The sequence below is a fragment of the Sitophilus oryzae genome, unplaced genomic scaffold, assembly GCF_002938485.1.
Source record: "Sitophilus oryzae breed Bouriz unplaced genomic scaffold, Soryzae_2.0 scaffold_1976_pilon_pilon, whole genome shotgun sequence".
NCBI classification, from domain to species: domain Eukaryota; kingdom Metazoa; phylum Arthropoda; class Insecta; order Coleoptera; family Curculionidae; genus Sitophilus; species Sitophilus oryzae.
The window spans coordinates 1,180,314-1,199,035 of record NW_022146697.1 but is presented as its reverse complement, the minus strand read 5'-3'; the positions used below and the strand labels follow the sequence as shown (position 1 = coordinate 1,199,035).

Sequence of the window (18,722 nt, the reverse complement as noted above, 5' to 3'; positions counted from 1 at the left end):
TTATTACTCTTGAGTATTTGACTCTACAATCTTTATTTTTTGTTAAGTTAACAAAAGGTATGTCACACAGCCACCTAGATTTTTTCAAATAATAAAGATTTACTGACGCAAAATCATAAAAATTAAAATATCTGGGAAAATCTTTGTCTGTGGGGTAGGCAACCTTAATAATATTTTGAAGATATATATATAAATTCCCCATATAACACCGGAAAATATACTGGGTGTTCCAATTAAAATAAAGGAGTAACTTGTTTTTAAAAGTGACTAATGAGTAATAAGTCCACAAATGACGCTATGTTTTCCCTCCTTAATAAAGTTTACTCCAGCCTAAACAACCATCATTCTACAGCAACAATTTTCTGTGATTTTTCTAAGGCGTTCGATTGTGTATATCATAAGATCTTAATTAATAAACTGCAGCACTATGGGTTCAGGGGATCATCTCTCGAATGGTTTAAGTCGTATCTGAGCAACAGAAGTCAACTTGTGAGGGTGGATACCACGTTGTCTTCTAGCAAGCCAATAGAATGTGGAGTACCACAAGGCTCAGTACTAGGCCCTATTTTGTTTCTTCTTTTTATTAACGACATTGCTAACATAAACATCAGTGGCAAAATATGTCTTTTTGCGGACGACACTAGCTTCACTTGGAGCAACAAGGACATCACGGCACCTCATAGGATTGTATCAAATGACTTAATCACCATTAAACCTTGGTGCGATTCGAACCTCCTCAACATTTGTAAAACTAAAGCTTTGTCGTATAAAAACTCGTTGCAGCCTTTTGTACTTAACAACACCACCATTGACGTCGTCAAATCTGTAAAATTCTTAGGGCTTGTTGTGGACAATTCTCTGAAATGGGACATACATATCGAAGCTTTGTCGAAAAAATTGAGCTCTGCCTGTTTTGCATTAAGGTCTGTTTCTAAGGAGCTTAACTTGTCAGTGGCTAGAACTGTTTATTATGCACTTTTTGAGTCGCACCTCAGGTATGCCCTTCCATTCTGGGGTACGTGTTGTGCGTCTCAATTTGACCGCATTTTCAGGCTCCAGAAGAGAGCTGTTCGATATTCACTGGGACTAAACAGCAGAACTCATTGCCGGGACTTTTTAAAAAAATTAAAAATATTGACTCTTCCTTACTTATTTATATTTGAATCCGTTTGCCTAATACGTAAACATGTATCAGCTTCTCAAGAAAGGCCATCTCACACTTCTCCACTCAGGAACGCGGAGCAAGATCTTTATCTACCTACCCCACGCTCAGAGTAGTTAAAAGTTCAATATTATACCACTCGAAAAAAATGCACAATCACCTGTCATTTGAAATCAAATCCATAACACAATTTTTTCATCAAAGCATTGAACTCTTATTTACTAGACAAGGCTTTCTACGCCGTAAATGAATTATATTTTGAAAATCAAATTTGATCTTGTAAACACTGGTCTAATGTTTGCTACTGCTATATTTACTAATGACATCGAAATGAATTTATTTAGAGGTCATTGATATTTTACTATAAACTGTAGCTAAATATTTTTGAATATTATTTTTATTTTTTTGTTCTTTGACATTATAAACATTTATAAATGTTTATTTTAACAATAAGACTGACAATATTATTTGTATAATGTTTTGTATTATCTTTTGTTTGTTTGTTTGTGTACCTTGTTTTTTTACTTTGTTTGTTAGTTTACCTTTGTCTACAAATTGAAAAATTTTTTGACAATAAAGGCATTTATTTATTTATTTAATGTTCCATATTAATTTTGTCTCACCCTGTATAAGTTTTCGGGTCAAATTTCAATTTGGTTTAACATACAATGGTTAATGTAATTAAATATTATGCTATGAAAGGTCAACTAAAATTTAGGTAGCTGTTACCATAATTTAAAATTTACTCTTCATTTTCAGAAAATGTGAAATATGTCAAAATAATTAGATTTTAGGTATATGATTCTTTAATAAAACCTTCAATAAACTCAAACTCAATAAATATATGGGGTGTTCCATTAGAAAAAACACAACTTTGATGTGTAATTTTTTTGGGGACACCCTGTATAATTCTATATATTTTATAAAATGCTTTCAATTAACCTAAATATGCTGCCAAAATTTCATTTCGATATAAACTACCGTTTCCCTCGGAGCTTCCGCGGCGTATGAGAGGCGGCACCCTGTACAGAGGTATCGCAGTAGACCCAAGGCCTCCGGATAATGGATCAAACAGGATCCCAAACCCCAGCAACCTAATCTAACCTAAACTCTTAAGTCTAAAGTATAAGTATAATTGAAAGCACTAACTTATTCCACTAATTTAGAGATTCTGAATGAAGTTTTACTTTTATAGCAGTTTTCACACAATCATTTTAAATTAAAATAAAAACTACTCACAACCATTCATCTTAAACCAGCATTTACCAGTGTTTTTAAACGGCTGAATTGAATATGAAGTATATAAATCTAACTATAAGAGCTCGACTGAAGTATTTCTGTTCCTGACCATTGTAATCCGTCTAGTTTTAAACAGGAAGCAAGACATTCCACTCGATCCCATTATTTTCCGTTCACTTGCACCAGTACGAATCGGTCTCGGCCGTTTTCTTCCTTTGTAAAATATAACGCGACAGAAACAACTGTTCTAGAATTTTATCAAGTAATCGCCTGTTATTAAATAACTTGCATTTTAAACGAAGATAGGAACGCGTGTTCTTGATAGATGATAAATGCACTGCAATCATAAATTAAGAGTCCATTCAGAAAATAATTCCAGTTGTTTATCATTTGTTTTTTTTTTGTTTGTACGGCTCTAGAGGTATAAATTTAGGAGTTTAAATTTTATGAAATTTTTGTGTGTTTTACTGGAGATAATTTAACATAATTTTTGCATTTGTTTTCAAAAATACTACATATATTCATATATATTTGGAATAAAATTTAGTATTTTTGTAATATTATTTCTAAAGTTTGAGTTTCAGTACTTGTGAAATATGTGTCCCAGGTGTCCGAAAAAGTTCTATATCAGTTTTTTGATTAGTGATTTTCATTTTAATTTTTTTACATAATGTAGCGGCAATTCTAACGCACATTTTGAAAATATATATTTTTTTCAAACGTCACAAAAGAATTAATTTTTGCGACGATATTGACAATATAAAAAAGTCATTTATTTTTTTGTATTATTAAACCATAGATAAAAGAAAATAATCTACTATTTTATTAAACTGACATAAAATGTCAAATTCAATGCGCGTAACCATAGTTTCTCGATATACAGGGTGGTCCATCGAAAACGTTCCGCAAGGCATAACGGCCAAGGTAATATATTTTTTGGAAAATTCAAAAACAGGTCAATTTTGTTTGTGAGGGGGACAACTTTTGCCCCAAAAATGATTGCAAAATCTTCAACCCTCTAAGCGGGGGTGTCATCCCCCAATTTTTTTCAAATGGGAAGGGGGGTCAAGTCGTACCGCAATGAAAAGGGCTTTCTATTCTCTATACTTTCCCGCTTCGTTTTTGAAAATCGGTCGAGTCATTGAGAAAATAGGTATGAAGGATTGAAATTTGAAAAGTTTATTTAAACATTTATCAGAGTAATTGATAAGGATAAATTCCTTCGACCAATTTGCTGTTTTTTCTTATTATTTCTAGATGTTTACGCATTTTCTCACTTGCCACAAGGTTGAACGATCAGGTGCGGTAGTTGCTAGATAGCTGTTCTTATTATTTGGAACGTTTAAAATTGTTTAAAAAATTATTTGTGGCGTTTGAAAAAAAATAGCATATTCTATTCGGGGTAAAAATGACTTTTTGTGCCTCGCTTGTAATGCCGGACTCGCTAACGCTTGTTCCGTCAAACGTACAGCCGCGCAGCGAAAGGTGTCATTTTTACTCCTAATAAAACAATATAATATCAACATAGAGGGTGAATCAAACATATTTTCGACATGTTATATTTTTAAATGGAATACTATTATCTCGACTATTATATTTTAGTGGATTCATTGAATTAGCATTAAATTTCCATTCCAAAAATACCATAATGTCACACACTATACCGAGTGGTTTTTGGAACATATCCGTTTTTAAACTAAATTTACTGTTTATTTAAAGCCCTCTCAAAATTCTAATTCGAATAATTTCATTTTTTTGACAGGAAATACTGTACAGGGTGGCGCCTCTCCTACGTCGCGGAGGCTCCAAGAACAACGAAAGTTTTTATTGTAATGAAATTTTGTAAGTATATGTAGGTTAATTCAGAGCACTTTTTAAAAATATAGAGAGTTCTACAGTGTGTCCCCAAAAAAGTTACGTATCAAAGTTCTGTTTTTTGTAATGGGACATCCTATATATTAATTGATTTTCGGATTCTGGGGGAAAAATAAAGGTGAGTTTTATAAGAGAAGTATATGACTAAAATGTAGGGTTTTTGACATATTTAACATTTTCTAGCAATAAAGAACAATAAATTTTTAAATTACAATAAAAGCTACCTAAATTGGAATTTACCCGGTATAACCTAATATATAGTTAATTTAACTATTGCACTTTAAATCAAATTAAAATTTGATCCAAAAAGTTATACAGGCTGAGACAAAATTAATATTGAACTTTGGTCACCTTCAAAAGTACGTTACTCTTTTATTTTAAATAGAACTCCCAGTACATTATTCCGATATTCAATGGAGAATGCATGTCTCTTCAAAATACTATTAAGGTTACCTACCCCCCAAACAAAGATTTTTCTAGATATTTTCATTTACATGATTTGATCTGAGTAGATCTTTATTATTTGATAAAATCTAGGTGGCTGAGATATATCTGACATTACTTCAACATAGCTGTCTCATTCGTCTTTGTCTAACTTTAACAACTGGTTAACATTTTGGTGGCAGTTAAAACAAAAAATGATGTGAAAACTTGACAACGCTGTTTCCGATACGCTTCAGTCCGTCCGTCAAAAAACGAAAGGTAGCTGATATGGAAGGTATAGAGAGAATCAACCTTTACCCGTACTACCAAACCTTCGTTTTATTTTCTTGAATACGAATGATATCTGTGATGATAAATTCTTCTTGCTAAAAATATTTTAAGCTGCTCAAATACAATAAATCATATTTATTAATTTGTCAAGTTAAAAATGATTATTGAGTTAATTAAGATTTTTCTACTTTGTTATACAGGGTGGCTCGAATTCGACGCTCATCATTGGGATTTCGGAACCGTAAGAGGTACAGGATCGGTTAAATGGAGGCAAAGTTGCGCAATTTGATGCTCGATAAAATGCCATATTGCATTTTTATTTTTTTTGCATAAAATATTCTGGTGAGTGATGACAGGATTTAATTAAATTGAAAAAAAAAATCAGGTCCGTATTTAAAAAAATTAAGTTGATTATGGTCGCCAGAAGCCGAAACGTCAGAGTCAATATTTAATCAGAGTTATAAAGCAGAAAAAGTGGCCATGAAAATGTGTTTTTTATTTTAAGTTATCTTAACGAATAAAGCCAGGAAACAATAGAAAACAAAATTGAACATTCCGTTTCTTTTCGAATATATTTGGAAGTAGGTATTCGGAATTTTTCAAAATTCAATACGGCATTTTATTGAGCATCAAATTGCGCAACTTTGCCTCCATTCAACCGATCCTGTATCTCTTACGGTTTCCGAAATCCCAATAATGAGCGTCGAATTCGAGCCACCCTGTACATCTACATCTACATCTACTTTTTTAAATAAAGGAAGAAATATTAAGAGTAATAGGTAATAAAAATAATATTATTTTTTACATTCGTCAATGGCCATTATCTCTAGATTAGTACTTGTAATATTAAAAGTAAATCTTTAACAACCAAAGAAATATCTTCTGATTATTTTATATATTATATAGAAAATTTAAGTAATGCTTTATTTTAATCCGCTATATTATATTTATCTGCTTCTACTGTAAATTTTAGAGTTTTGCTAAAGGCCCAAAAGCACTCTAAACTCCCGTTTAATACCAGTTCCACTACTCCACTGGATCGTAGGGGAAAATTTTATCGGCCAAACGGTGGAGATAGTGCTACATAGTACGATGACCTTGCTGTTTTCGGTTATGCAGTATAGCCCGGGAGCTTGCGACTTCTTTTAATATAAAAGGTTGTCCAATCAGAGACAATAATTCAGTAAATTGAAGTTTCAAAGTTGATGATATCACGAATATGTATAGTTCGTATTAGTCACGTAATTAAGCACAACGTTGCCCACTTTTACATATTTTCTTTTAATCAAAATATTTTAAGTAACAAAAATAAATTAACTATAAATATATAAACAGTTATTATTTACATCAACAAAAATCACCTTCTTTACAGCACTTAAGGGTAGTGATTCCCACGAGACCAACGAGACGAGACTTTCATAAAGTCTTGTCTCGTCTCGCCGATAAAATAAGAAGTCTCGTATCGAGTCTCGTCTCGGAGCCTCCAGTCTCGTCTCGTCTCGCGTCTCGTACGAGAGTCTCGTGAAAGTATCGAAATTTCGTCATGCATAATCCTTGTTCCAGTCCAGTACGGGATATGTATTTATAATTTGTACAAAATAAACTTGGGATCACGTGACATTTGTAAAGAAACCGGAACATTTTTGTAATTTATCTAATTTTTCTTGTTTATTTTTTATTAACTAATCGATATTTATTAGGCTACAACTAGCATATTTATTAGGCTACAATTACTTCTAAACATTCAGGGTGCGGACTTGTGTAAAAAAAGATTGATCTCAAGTCACGTGTTCCCAAAGTTTGGTTTGGTTTTGTTTTGGTTGGACATAAAAATCATATATGTCATAGTAATACGTAACCAAAACAAAAACCAAAAACTTAACATTAATTTTAAAAATAAGTAAAAAGAATAATATAGGTACTAACAGCCTTCTCGGTCGCAGATGTTTTTGATTCTCACCCAGTCATTTAGGCATAACAAACATCGTGCAGATTATTAAGGCGATTTCTGTGTTTTCTAATGGTTAACGCAGCACGAGAGAATAACCTTTCCGCCGGGATTGAGGTAGCTGGTATACTCAAGAGATCTCGTGCCATCAAACTTAAAATGGGAAGTTCATAACTATGAGTTCTCCACCATTGTAATATACCTGTGTCTTTATTACACCGGGGAATTGAATAGTATTTTTGAAGCTCCTGCATCCATTCTCCTTCGGCAGGGGTAGGATTTACTGCGTACAAGGCATCAAAATCAATTACAAAGTCCGACTTTTCAGGTCCAGGATTTTCTCGTTCTTGTCGCGCCACCGCTGTTTCTGTCGAACGTTGTCCCTCTAATTGATGAAAATAGACTTTAAAAATATCTTGAAATTTCTGAATCGAATTATCTTTTAATTCTTGACCCCATTTTGTCATATCAAACGTTTCTAACTTATGACGTGTATCGAGAATTAAAACTGCAGCATAAATCCAGTTCGTTTAACGATAATGCTTTAGTATTTTGTCTCTCGCAGCCTGAAAACCAACAATAAGCTGCTCTTCGACAGGGGTTCGATTTGTTTTTTTTGTCCCATTCATATATTTTGCTCTCAAGATTATCTATTATATATAACAGATACATACAACAACCATAGGTAAATATTTGAAAGTTGACTAATAATTTGTGCACTTCTTCTAGCACTATCCATTCTTCATCTCTAAGAGCATATGGTTTTAAATCAACAACATTTTGACATAATACACCGAGTCCATGTCTGCCTTTAAGAGCTACTTGCAACATATCATTACTGGAATTCCAGCGTGTAGGTACATCCAACACAGGTGTCAGTTGCCGAGAATTATCAGTTGCTTTACACGCACTTCGGAACTTAAGTAAAGGTTTTTCAAGTGTTCACCTGCGAGACTCTTGTACGGGACTCGAGACGAGACCATTAAAAGTCTCGTCTCGTAGTGTCCCAGTATCGTCTCACGAGACCATACGAGACTCTCGAAAACGAGACTCTCGTGGGAATCACTACTTAAGGGAGAAAAAGGGCCATTACTACCGCTTTCAGGTTCAAAATATTGTTGCGATGAGTTTTTACGGCTATTAAGCTATCTTGTATCACTTCACACTTAAAGAGGTTCTAAAAAGAACAATGTTCAACTGCAAGGTCTGCTTGTAAACATTTTAAAGTATCACAACACTATTTATTTAAACCAAAAACTCGTAATACAAAACTAAAGTGTCAAAACAAATGACAATGTCAGGAAATAAATAAATAGATGTGGCAACCTGACATTTATTACAGCAGAGCTACCACCTGAATCCCCAGCGGGAAATTTAAATTCAAGATAGTCAGCCCGGAGCCGAATATTAAATATCCATTATTGGCAACCACATCCATAATAGTCCATTATTATATCCATAATATATTATCCATAATAATCCATTACTGGCAACAATGAATTGAAAAATAATGTTAACATACATACCTACAGAAATATTCTTCATGTCTTTACTATACAGGGTAAGTCTCAAATAAGTGCAAATATGTTCAGGGCTGATAGATAGCCCTCGATAAAATAAATATATTTTTTGTCGTTTTTCGCGCAAGGTCACGTAATATTTAAAAAGTAATATTTTTTTGTTTTGATTTTAAAAACTACTTTTTTTCTGTTGTTTCTTTCCTCTAGATTTACTCTAATACTCAACGCATAAGCTGATGGCCCATTATCATACCTAGAACGCGAGATCAACCATAAAAAAAAAGTTCATGGTTTTGTGAAATGGAAATCTATAAACTCTGTCGCTGACTCCCGGACTACAAGGATTACTAGGGGAATTTGTAATAAGAAAAATAGCCCATTTTCATTAAGTTACCCTCTCTAGTCGTAATGCGACTTGTTTTTATGGTAAAATTAAAGATTGAGATAACGTTCTTATTGTATCGTAAGATGTCGCTAAAGCTAGCGATCCTGGCAATATTTTAGTTGTTTCTAATCTTTTACATGAGTTCCTAGTAGAAATACAGATGTTTTATAATTTTAAACTTATTTTTTTTAAACTTAACCATGTTAGCAACATCAGCTAATGATTAAAAATATTTTGGTGTATTGTGGTGATTAGTGTTTTATTTTGCTGGTTTAACGCCAAATAAGGTTCCAACTCTCAACTGTAATTTAGTAATAGATATATACACTATATGGATAAAACCTATATGTTTATAAATAATTGAGTATTTACACAAAAAGTTTTTCTTTTCGTCAAAAATAACAAATCAATCTAGACTTGTGGATAGTGTGTTCTCTCCAGGTAATCTGTAAATTAGACTCAAAGTATACAAATACACACTCCAAGCTTAACATGTATACTATTAAATTCAATTTTTATTCAATCTCCATAAAATCTTCTACTTCGAAGTCTAATTTCGTCACCACCCTATCGAACCTCCATATTTGTTAGATGACTTCATACTGAATCTTTTCGTTATGTAACAAAATTCCTTTTCCTTTGAAAATTCTGAATATTGTTGCCCTCTAAATTCTTGGAACGTTAGGAGAAATCGAAAATATTTAGATATATTTTTCTTCTTCATATATTTGGATCTTTTAGTAGACCCCCTCCCTTTTTTATAGCCATGTTTTTTTTAATATATTACGTAGTTTCTACTGCTATAATTGCCTCAAATTTAATTTTGATACAGATGTTCTATAAAATATTATTATAACTAGTTACAAATTATTTATTTGACTATTAGTCAATTACACAGTAATCTTGAAAATATTTAGGAAATCAACTAGAAAAATAAATATTATTTTATAACACCTGTATACGTATTGTATAAAACAGTTTCATAGAACTAGTAGTGACAGCGTTACAGAATAGTTACTTAAGCTTGTCCTAAAAGAATGCTATAATCGGGTATAATAAATATTTTGTTACGATGAACCGGCGCTGCATTATAAAACATTTGACAAGGGGACTTTGTGAAGAACAGTGGTATAGCGCCTGTATATTGTTCTTCATTAAACAGTTTTATCATATAACGCTTCATTCTACAATGAAATATTATTTAAGGCATTTTGTTGGGGATAAAATTGTTGTATTATAAATCCCCGTGTTTAAATAAAAATTTGTTGTATCGCCTGTCGCCTGTAACAGGACACTGTCTCCTCAACGAACACCTCAGTAGGCTGAAACTGAGAAACAACGGCGAATGCAGATTTTTGTGAGAAAAGGGGGAAACACCAGAACACCTTATCATTGAGTGCGCCGACACGACGACCATTCGTGCCATGAACCTTGGTACGTCTGATGTCGAGGATGGAGAGCTGGCCTCTGTGGAACCGTCTCAGATACTGGCTTTTGTTAAAGCCCTGAGACTGTATGATGAGTTATAACTCAAGAAAGGGGAACACACAATAGATCTATAAGGTCGCGGTGATTAACTCCCCTCCCTAAACATTCTACATTCTACATCGCCTGTCGCTGTCATTATGCAATTGAGTTGGCAATATTGAACTAAATTGAAGGGTCCAGGGGAAAACATGATAAGCGCCATTTTACTAATTTGAGAGTATAGAGCACTGGACGGCTGATGGTTATCAGGTTCTTTCCGTGTATTCTATATTTTTACTTGGCATATATCATAGGATTCAACAACTTATTGTCCTACAGACTTAATACATTTTGTAGGGACTAGAGGTGGGCAAAGATTGAACTAGTCGTTCATTTGAACGAGTATTAAAAATGAATTGTGAGATTCGAATCATTGCTTGCAATCCGGTTCGTTCAATTGAATCGTGGCCAGCACAGATCCATAACATTTGAACGATCAGCCGTAAAAAAGAATTGTGAGAATCGGATCACAATGCAATCGTTCGTTTCTACGGAGCGGCGCCGGCGCGGCGGTGATATAGGCATAAATGCAGGCACCAATATTTAGGCTTGACCAAAAGCCCTAAACAAACATCATGGGCATAAAATGCTAACGACAAGAAAGTTAATTACAACAAAAAAACTTATTTATACTGTGCTTAGTAGAGCGTCTGTAAAGTATTTAATTTTCACGTTAATATTTTTGTTAAAATAATATTACCGACTATTAAATCTGGGACTAAAAGACGAAATCGTGTTTTTATGCAACTCCAAATAAATATTGTTGGCCTTTGCTCAATGTGATAAATAAACGGCTTCAGCGATGGTTATAAAATGAAGATCGCTGTCATTTTATATGTAAAATGATATGGGGAATGTCATCGATGTTCACTTCCAAGCCAACTAGACGCCATTTTTTTCGATCATGCGGTATTATATATTATTTATTATGATTATTAATTTGGAATTAAAATATGGCTATAAAACTATTAAATTGGTATTAAGAAGTCTCTAATAAATAGTATATAAATTGGATTGATAATTTAATATTATTGGTAAAATAATCAATCCAATTACGCCAGTGTCATAAAGTGTTAAAAAATAAATGAAAGAACAACTGTATTTTTTTTCTGGTCTCTTAAGTAATTTTCCTACCAAATTATCGCCGGTAGTGCCAATTACGTGCCGGTTCGTTCAAATGAACGAATCGTAGGACTCGATTCAATATGAGAAATTGAATCGTGTGATTCGATTCACTAAAAAGAATTGCGAATTCCCATTACTAGTACGGACCAGTTAGACTTATTATAACATTGTAAAATTCTAAAATTAAGAAATTGGCGCGCTTATCAAGCTTTTCCCCTGGACCCTTCAATTGTAAAGTATAAGTTTATTATTATTTGAAGAATAATATTATGAAGTAAAAAAAATAAAATCAATTAAAAATAAGAGAATTTTAAGAAAAATTTTTTTTTCAAAAAATAAAAACCCTTTTTTTATTTTTGCAAGAAACTGAAACAAAATTTTTATTATTCAAACCTTCCATTGTCCTTCCACATGACTGAGTGCCCATCTTATATTTAATTCATAAAACGCTTAAAATATTACTTGGTTTTAATATTTTTCACTCTATAAAATAAAATACTTTCTTATATCGATAAAATAATACATTATACAGTAATTTTGTAGTAGTCGCATAAAGCTGTCTGAAACAATTGTATAAGTTTTATAAATTGTTAATAAAACTGTTATACTACCAAACTGTCGTATAAAAATGAGTTTTATTATAAAGATCATTTAATTGCTTTGTAGCACTTTACAAAAATGTCAATATCCTACACTGCTCTTATACAAACCTTATAAAATTTATTTTCCTACTTGGGATATTGTGTAAATTTAAATTATATATAGAGAATAATGAAAGTCGGAAATTCTTTGTAGTGCCAATAATAAAGAAACATGGAATAAAAAAGTAATTCAAACAGTTTGGCCTATAAGGTCAATATTCACTTTCTTCTTTTTAATTCTTTTCGGTTTGTAAAAGTTTCAGATCCGAGTGGCGAGGTCCTAAAACCATAAAGTCGGTTTAAATCCAGAAACGCAGCATCAGAAAAAAAAAGAAAAAGTCCGGAGAAAGCCGAGGGAAAGTTATTAGTCCCTTTAAGCCAAACTGGAGTTTTTAGGGAAACATGATCTTTAGAGAGATATAATAAATTCTCTGTAAAATATTATTGATAAAATTATTAAAGTCAAATTGAAAAAAGAAATTATTTTGGTAATTTTTTTTTTTTTGTCTAAAAATTAATGGTTTTAACCTATAACCTTTTCCACAATTTTAATTCTAACTGATATTGGATGTTTTAAAAAGGATGTAGAGATGTAGAATATAGAATGAAAAGCGTAAATGGAAAATAACAAAACTGACTAAAATAAATAATAACTTCTAAACCTAGTGGTTTTCAATTAAAATAAACATTGTGATTTTAATATTTTTAATTTCAGTGGTTAATTCCCTGATTTTATTTATATAAAAATGCCTTTATAGTGCATACATAAAATTCGTTATATTAGGATAAAGTGTATTTATAATTATATTCTAATAAACTATTACTAAATTTAAATTTTTATACTTTGTTGTGATTGATTTTATGGTATATTTTTGTTATTGTTTTTATTTTAAAGATTTGAATTACATAATACAACAATAGCTTCGCGAATTTCAAGTTCCAGAGCTTTACGCCCTAGGCTACTCGAGAACGGTTCTGAAAGGAGCTGTGCGCGATAGCTTGGTGCCTCCATGTGGCGCGGAACAGTTCTTGAACTTTATGACTCAGTTGAATGGAGTGAGAGTATCGCGTTCTTGAACAGTTCAGAGCTGCACAACTGCGTGAATGGAGGACAGTAATTGTCTTTACAAGAGGAAAAATTTTTTTATTATTGACATATTAAGAAAAATGCATACCTCATAGAAATGCTTGTTCTAAAATGATTAATCCTGCTTATATTTTTTTCAAATTGCCATGCCGTTTTAGAGAAATTAAAAAAAAACAACTGAAAATATGTTTTTTTAAGTCCAAACCATAGATAAAAGACTTATACTATTAAATAGATAGGCAACTTATAATACATTTCAATTTTATTATACAAGGGCGCCTCTGGTAGATGGAGGAAGAAATACTATTGGAAGAGAGGGGTGCGGGGAAGGGGGGTTGTTTTAGTTAATTTAAAATAAATTTAGACATACATGTAAGAACACTTTGTGTGCTTTTAATTAGGTCGAACATATTATAAACGATAAATCAACTGAATTAAAAGTCAAAAAAATTATATGTCGGATATTAATTAAAAAATATATTAAAAATACTAGAAATGGTATATATTAAGTTGTTACAGTTATAATTTAATCTTTGGCGGTTTTCAGCAAATAGTAGGCAGTTTTACATAATTTTCCTCCCTTTGAAGTGAATTGGAAACGGCTAGGTATATAATTTTGGTGTGGGCAAGATTCCCAGTTTGTTTCCGTTTGGGACCTGAAATAATAAAAACAAATTAAATCAGATGTAATCATCTGCTGATCATGCTAATATAAAACGCGCGTCCTTAATTCCTTACATGCACCGTAAAAAAAAATAAAAAACTGCTCTGCAAGTAGCATTTATTAGCAGTACTAATTTAAAAAATCTATAACTGTAAGTAGATATGTTTAATTTACTTACCATTGTATCCTTCGGAAACCAGGTGTACAACAATTAAACTCCATGATAAAAAATAATTAAGAGTTATTACAAAACACAAATTGTCCCACCATTTTTAAAAAAAACATTGTCTAAAACAGAATACTGGCAAAAATCTGAAGGAATTTCATTTTACAATAATTCGACAAATCAAAACGAAATCAAACCGTAAAATCACAACAAAAGCGTCTCTGAGTGACAGTTAAAAATCAAATTTTATTATTGTCAGATATTGACATTTGCATTGTTAATATTGACAGTTTTAATATTTTGCGCCTCTGCATCTTGGAGGAAAAACTATTTTTAATGAACTGTCATTTCCATTTAAGTTTCCCAGCCATGGTCCAAACCAAATCAAAACGCGTTTCTATGGTAATATAATTTTGTTTTTATTCTTTGACTGATTGTTATTGATATAATTTTAATTAACGTAACATTTTTTGCTGTTTTAAAATCTTAAAGAAGCACAGAATTTATTTAGTTTAATTTTAAATAATAATGTTGTGATACTTTAATAACCAGCAAATAATACGACGTTAATCAAAATTAATAATAACCTATCAAAGAATGAAATCGAAATTATATTACCATAGAAACGCATTTTAATTTTTAGAACAGAAAAAATTCAACCATATTTTCATGTTTTTTTTTCAATTTTCCACCAAAAACAAGCAAAATTTTTGATAAAGAATTTCTCTCAAAATGCCAATAGTAAAAAAGTTTTTCCTCTAGGGGGACATACGCATAATTATTTAATATAATATTATTAATTAAATATTTGCGTAACGTTGAAATATCTACAGAAAAGTATTATGAAAATATAGGCAAACAATAATAATGAAATGTTTATTTTAATATAAAAATTGTTTTAATTCAAAATTCAAATATATTAATAATTGTTTTTTAAACCACTAGGCCGAAAACGTTTATACTATTAAATAAATATAAGCCAAAATAATTGAAATGTGTATTCTACTAAAATGTTTTATATTTTTTTATCATGCATAAATTACTTTATTCTTGAGTTTACTGCTATTACTAATGAATTTGAAAGAAGTCTTGTATCTTGTATATTTTGCCAATAATAAAATACACTAGTTCGTTATAATACACCAAAAAACTTTATTTCTCAGTATTAAAGGCCCGTCCTTTGCCAGAAACACAGCGATTTGCAAGGCCTAAAGCATGGTACAAAGAAAACAAGGTATGATCAATAGCGGCTCCAATTTCGTTAAGTTTGCGCATACCACCTGTGACGTCGTACGCCATACAAAAGAATATCCATATTGTTCAATTGCCACTAATAAAAAAAGAATTCTTCTCTATTTTAGGGAAGAATTAGGACATAACCCCAATAGTTATGTCAAATCATTTAAAATTTGCGTGACATTTCAAAAATTATTGTTACATTTATTATGTGTCATCTGTTTGACAATTTGAAACTGGCGCGCGGAGCTTGCCGACCACTGGTGCCGTTTATCACCTGTGACGTAGTGACCAACCTGCGCAATATCATACCTTGTATTCTTTGTATTTGTATCATGGGCCTACAGTATTTTGTCCCCTTTCTATGTTTACTTCTAGTCTCCTATGCTAAGTAAGAATAAATCCAGGATTCATCACCACTGATCATTCATCATTGTTTCCTTTAGGTCCTAAGTAGACATAGGGCTTCAGTGAAAACTTTCCATCTTGTTCTGTTTTTTGCAATTTTCTTAACTTCTGGCCAGGATGTTCTTGACTTCGCTAGCTCTTCCATTATGGTTCTGCGCGATGTTTGTTTTGGGCGTCCTCTTTTCCGTTGCCCTGTGAGTTCCAGTCAAGGACATTTCTGGCGATGTTGTCGTTAGGCTGTTTTAGAGTATGTCCTATCCATCCCCACTTTCGTATGATCACTTCTTCTCGTACCCTAGGTTCTCGATAGAATAGGGGCATAATTTCTTCGGTTCTAGCGTTGGTTCCTCAAATAGAAAGTGCCTCTTGCCATCCAAAGCCCCGTAGTGACATATTATATCTTCGATTTTTATCGAAGGGTCTACAGCACCAGATTTCCTCGATACAGAATTATCAGCTTGTTCCGGTAGCATCGGTAGGAAATATCGAAAACAGGAAATAGCCATCTTATCCGATAGTTAAGCAGCACTAAACGCGATCAACTCAATAACTATCAATTCGAAGTTGGTCAAAGAATGTCTAGAGAAGCTCAACAAATTAAGCAAAGAAAATAAAGTCCTCCTACTCTGAGTGCCTGCTCACCAAGGAATAGAAGGCAATGAAAAAGCAAATGATCTAGCTAGAAAAGGAGCGAACACTCCACTAACTGGACCAGAACCGTTCTGTTTTCCAAGCGGGAACCAACTGAAAGCGGAACTGAAGAATCTGGAAGACTCCATCCGTAACACTCGAAAAAGTTCCTCAGAACTTACGACCGAGAAAAATGAAAGGTTTTCCTTGATTTAAGTAAAAACAATCTTCGGATTGTCCCCACGGATGTTCTAACAGGACACTGTCTCCTCAACGAACACCTCAGTAGGCTGAAGCTGAGAAACGAATGCAGATTCTGTGGGAAAAATGGGGAAACACCAGAACACCTTATCACTGAGTGCGCCGAGGCGACGACCGTTCGTGCCATGAACTTTGGTACGGCTGATGTCGAGGATGAAGAGCTGGCCTCTGTGGAGTCATCTCATATACTGGCTTTTGTTAAAGCCCTAAAGGCGGGTTCTCACTTGTCAGTTTCGCTGACGCAGTCTGACTGATTCAGTGATACTGAACAAACAATGAACGTCAGAACACATTTTCATGTTAAATGATTCGTACTTTCAGTTAAAGTGAAAACCAGTTCTACTTTTTTTCATTTGCGTGAGAACTACATTTTCGTGATTTGTGCAGTTTACAAGTTAAGTTAATTAATTCTTTTAATATAGTTTCACTAGCACCCCGTTTATTTCTTCGCAATATCCAGGACCTGACCACCTACGACGTTTTTTCTTTCTTTTCTGATTCACCAGAATATTCTGTAATTCATTTGCTAATTGTAAACAAACTTCGCGAACACCTGGTTTCAATTTTGTTTTAACCATTTTCATGTCTATACGAAATCACCACGTTAGAATGTTTGGACCAACTGAATACTGAATGTAGCAAAACATGAAACGTGTGAATACAATCGTTGTTTTTTATTTTTCATTGATAATGAATCAGTCAGACTGCGTCAGCGAAACTGACAAGTGCGAACCCGCCTTAAGAAAGGGGAATACACAATAGATCTGTAAGGTCGCGGTGATTAACTCCCCTCCTAAACATTCTACATTCTACAGCCACGCAAGTATTAGCAATTACTTTGTGATTGTGAACTGCTAAGTACTAGCAATTACTTTGTGAACATTTGGGTATTCCCAATACTGATTCTGCACCAAGATAGGATTCCTTTGATCCTTGACTTGCTAGTTTGTCAAATTTTTCATTGTCTCCACGACACAAGGTAAAAATTTAAATAAAGCATTTTTTACCTTGTTGATGAAAATAAGTATAGACTGCATTATATTTTTAGAAAGCCAAGGAATAAAAAAAATAAAAAAAAATAATATTCAGGGCATCTCATTTAAAAGAAACATAAGTTGGGGTCATATTTCAAAAATTACAGCTTCCAGCAAAAATCTAGTTACGCCTTTGAATTCTAGGTGAAAAAAATCTGTAGGACTCTTCCAACTTTTCGATAAGATATCCGAGATATGAAGGAGGTCAAAAAATACAAGATTTTCAAATTTGCCTTGTATTTCAGGAACTAAGAAGGCTATGACAAATAATATGTGTGTAGCATCTCTTCTTTCATAAAAAAGACGTCTTTTTCTATCTTAACTCATAAAAGACAAACCCTGTGTGAAACACCCAAAAATGGGACACCCTGAACAACTGTATCAGGCTATTTATCAACTTAACATTGTTGTTTACTGTTAAATAGTTATTAATTCTGAACGCGGGCTAAACAATAATTCGTTTAACAAATTAATTAACTATAAAGCTACTGGAACATTTTCTGATCCACGGGAACGCGGTATTACATTTTTGTATTACGAAAGGAGTTTTACATTTTGCCGTCATGGAAAGCCTTCGCCTGGCTTATGAAATGAAAAACTGAAATCCGGACAGGCCGTTAACGAAAAAAATACAAAAATCCGCCGGATAAAATGCACATCGCTGAAGCTTTTAGAGAACATGCACGTGGATATTAAAATAGGGATCATGGCGAACGTATAGTGAAATTAGTATTCGTTTTAAAAAGTTATCAGCATGGAACGCATCCACAAAACTAATTACGGAACACCTATTAGGATTGTTTGAGAATCTTCGTATTTTCTAATTATTGGATGATTTGTTTGTATAGTCTATAAAATGAATAACTCTGAATTTTGACCGTTATTTTTTACCAACATGGTAAATATAAAATTCCTCTGTCAAAAAAGTTACTGATATTCTTTAAATTGAGTGCATGAACGAATTAGATAGGTAACTCTTTTTACTTTTGTGAAATAGAAAAGGAAAATAATAAAACAAGTGACAGTTCTTCCTCTTCTTGCAAAAATCAACACGAAATGTCATAACTGACAAAAGTAAAATGTCATCAGCTTTTGACATT

The 18,722-nt window shown here is 32.7% G+C and overlaps 1 protein-coding gene across 1 annotated transcript in view; it reads right to left on the bottom strand.

The window, feature by feature from the left end:
• The window catches only part of LOC115883706, a 56,732-nt gene extending 40,820 nt beyond the window's left edge, over positions 1-15,912 (bottom strand). Inside the window, exons 1-2 of the mRNA XM_030902103.1 lie at positions 15,804-15,912; positions 7,141-7,446 (exon numbers count right to left, since the gene is read on the bottom strand). Coding sequence (XP_030757963.1) covers positions 7,141-7,446; positions 15,804-15,912 — 415 coding nt within the window. The remainder of the gene's footprint in view (positions 1-7,140; positions 7,447-15,803) is intronic.
• Between the last annotated feature and the right edge of the window lie 2,810 nt (positions 15,913-18,722).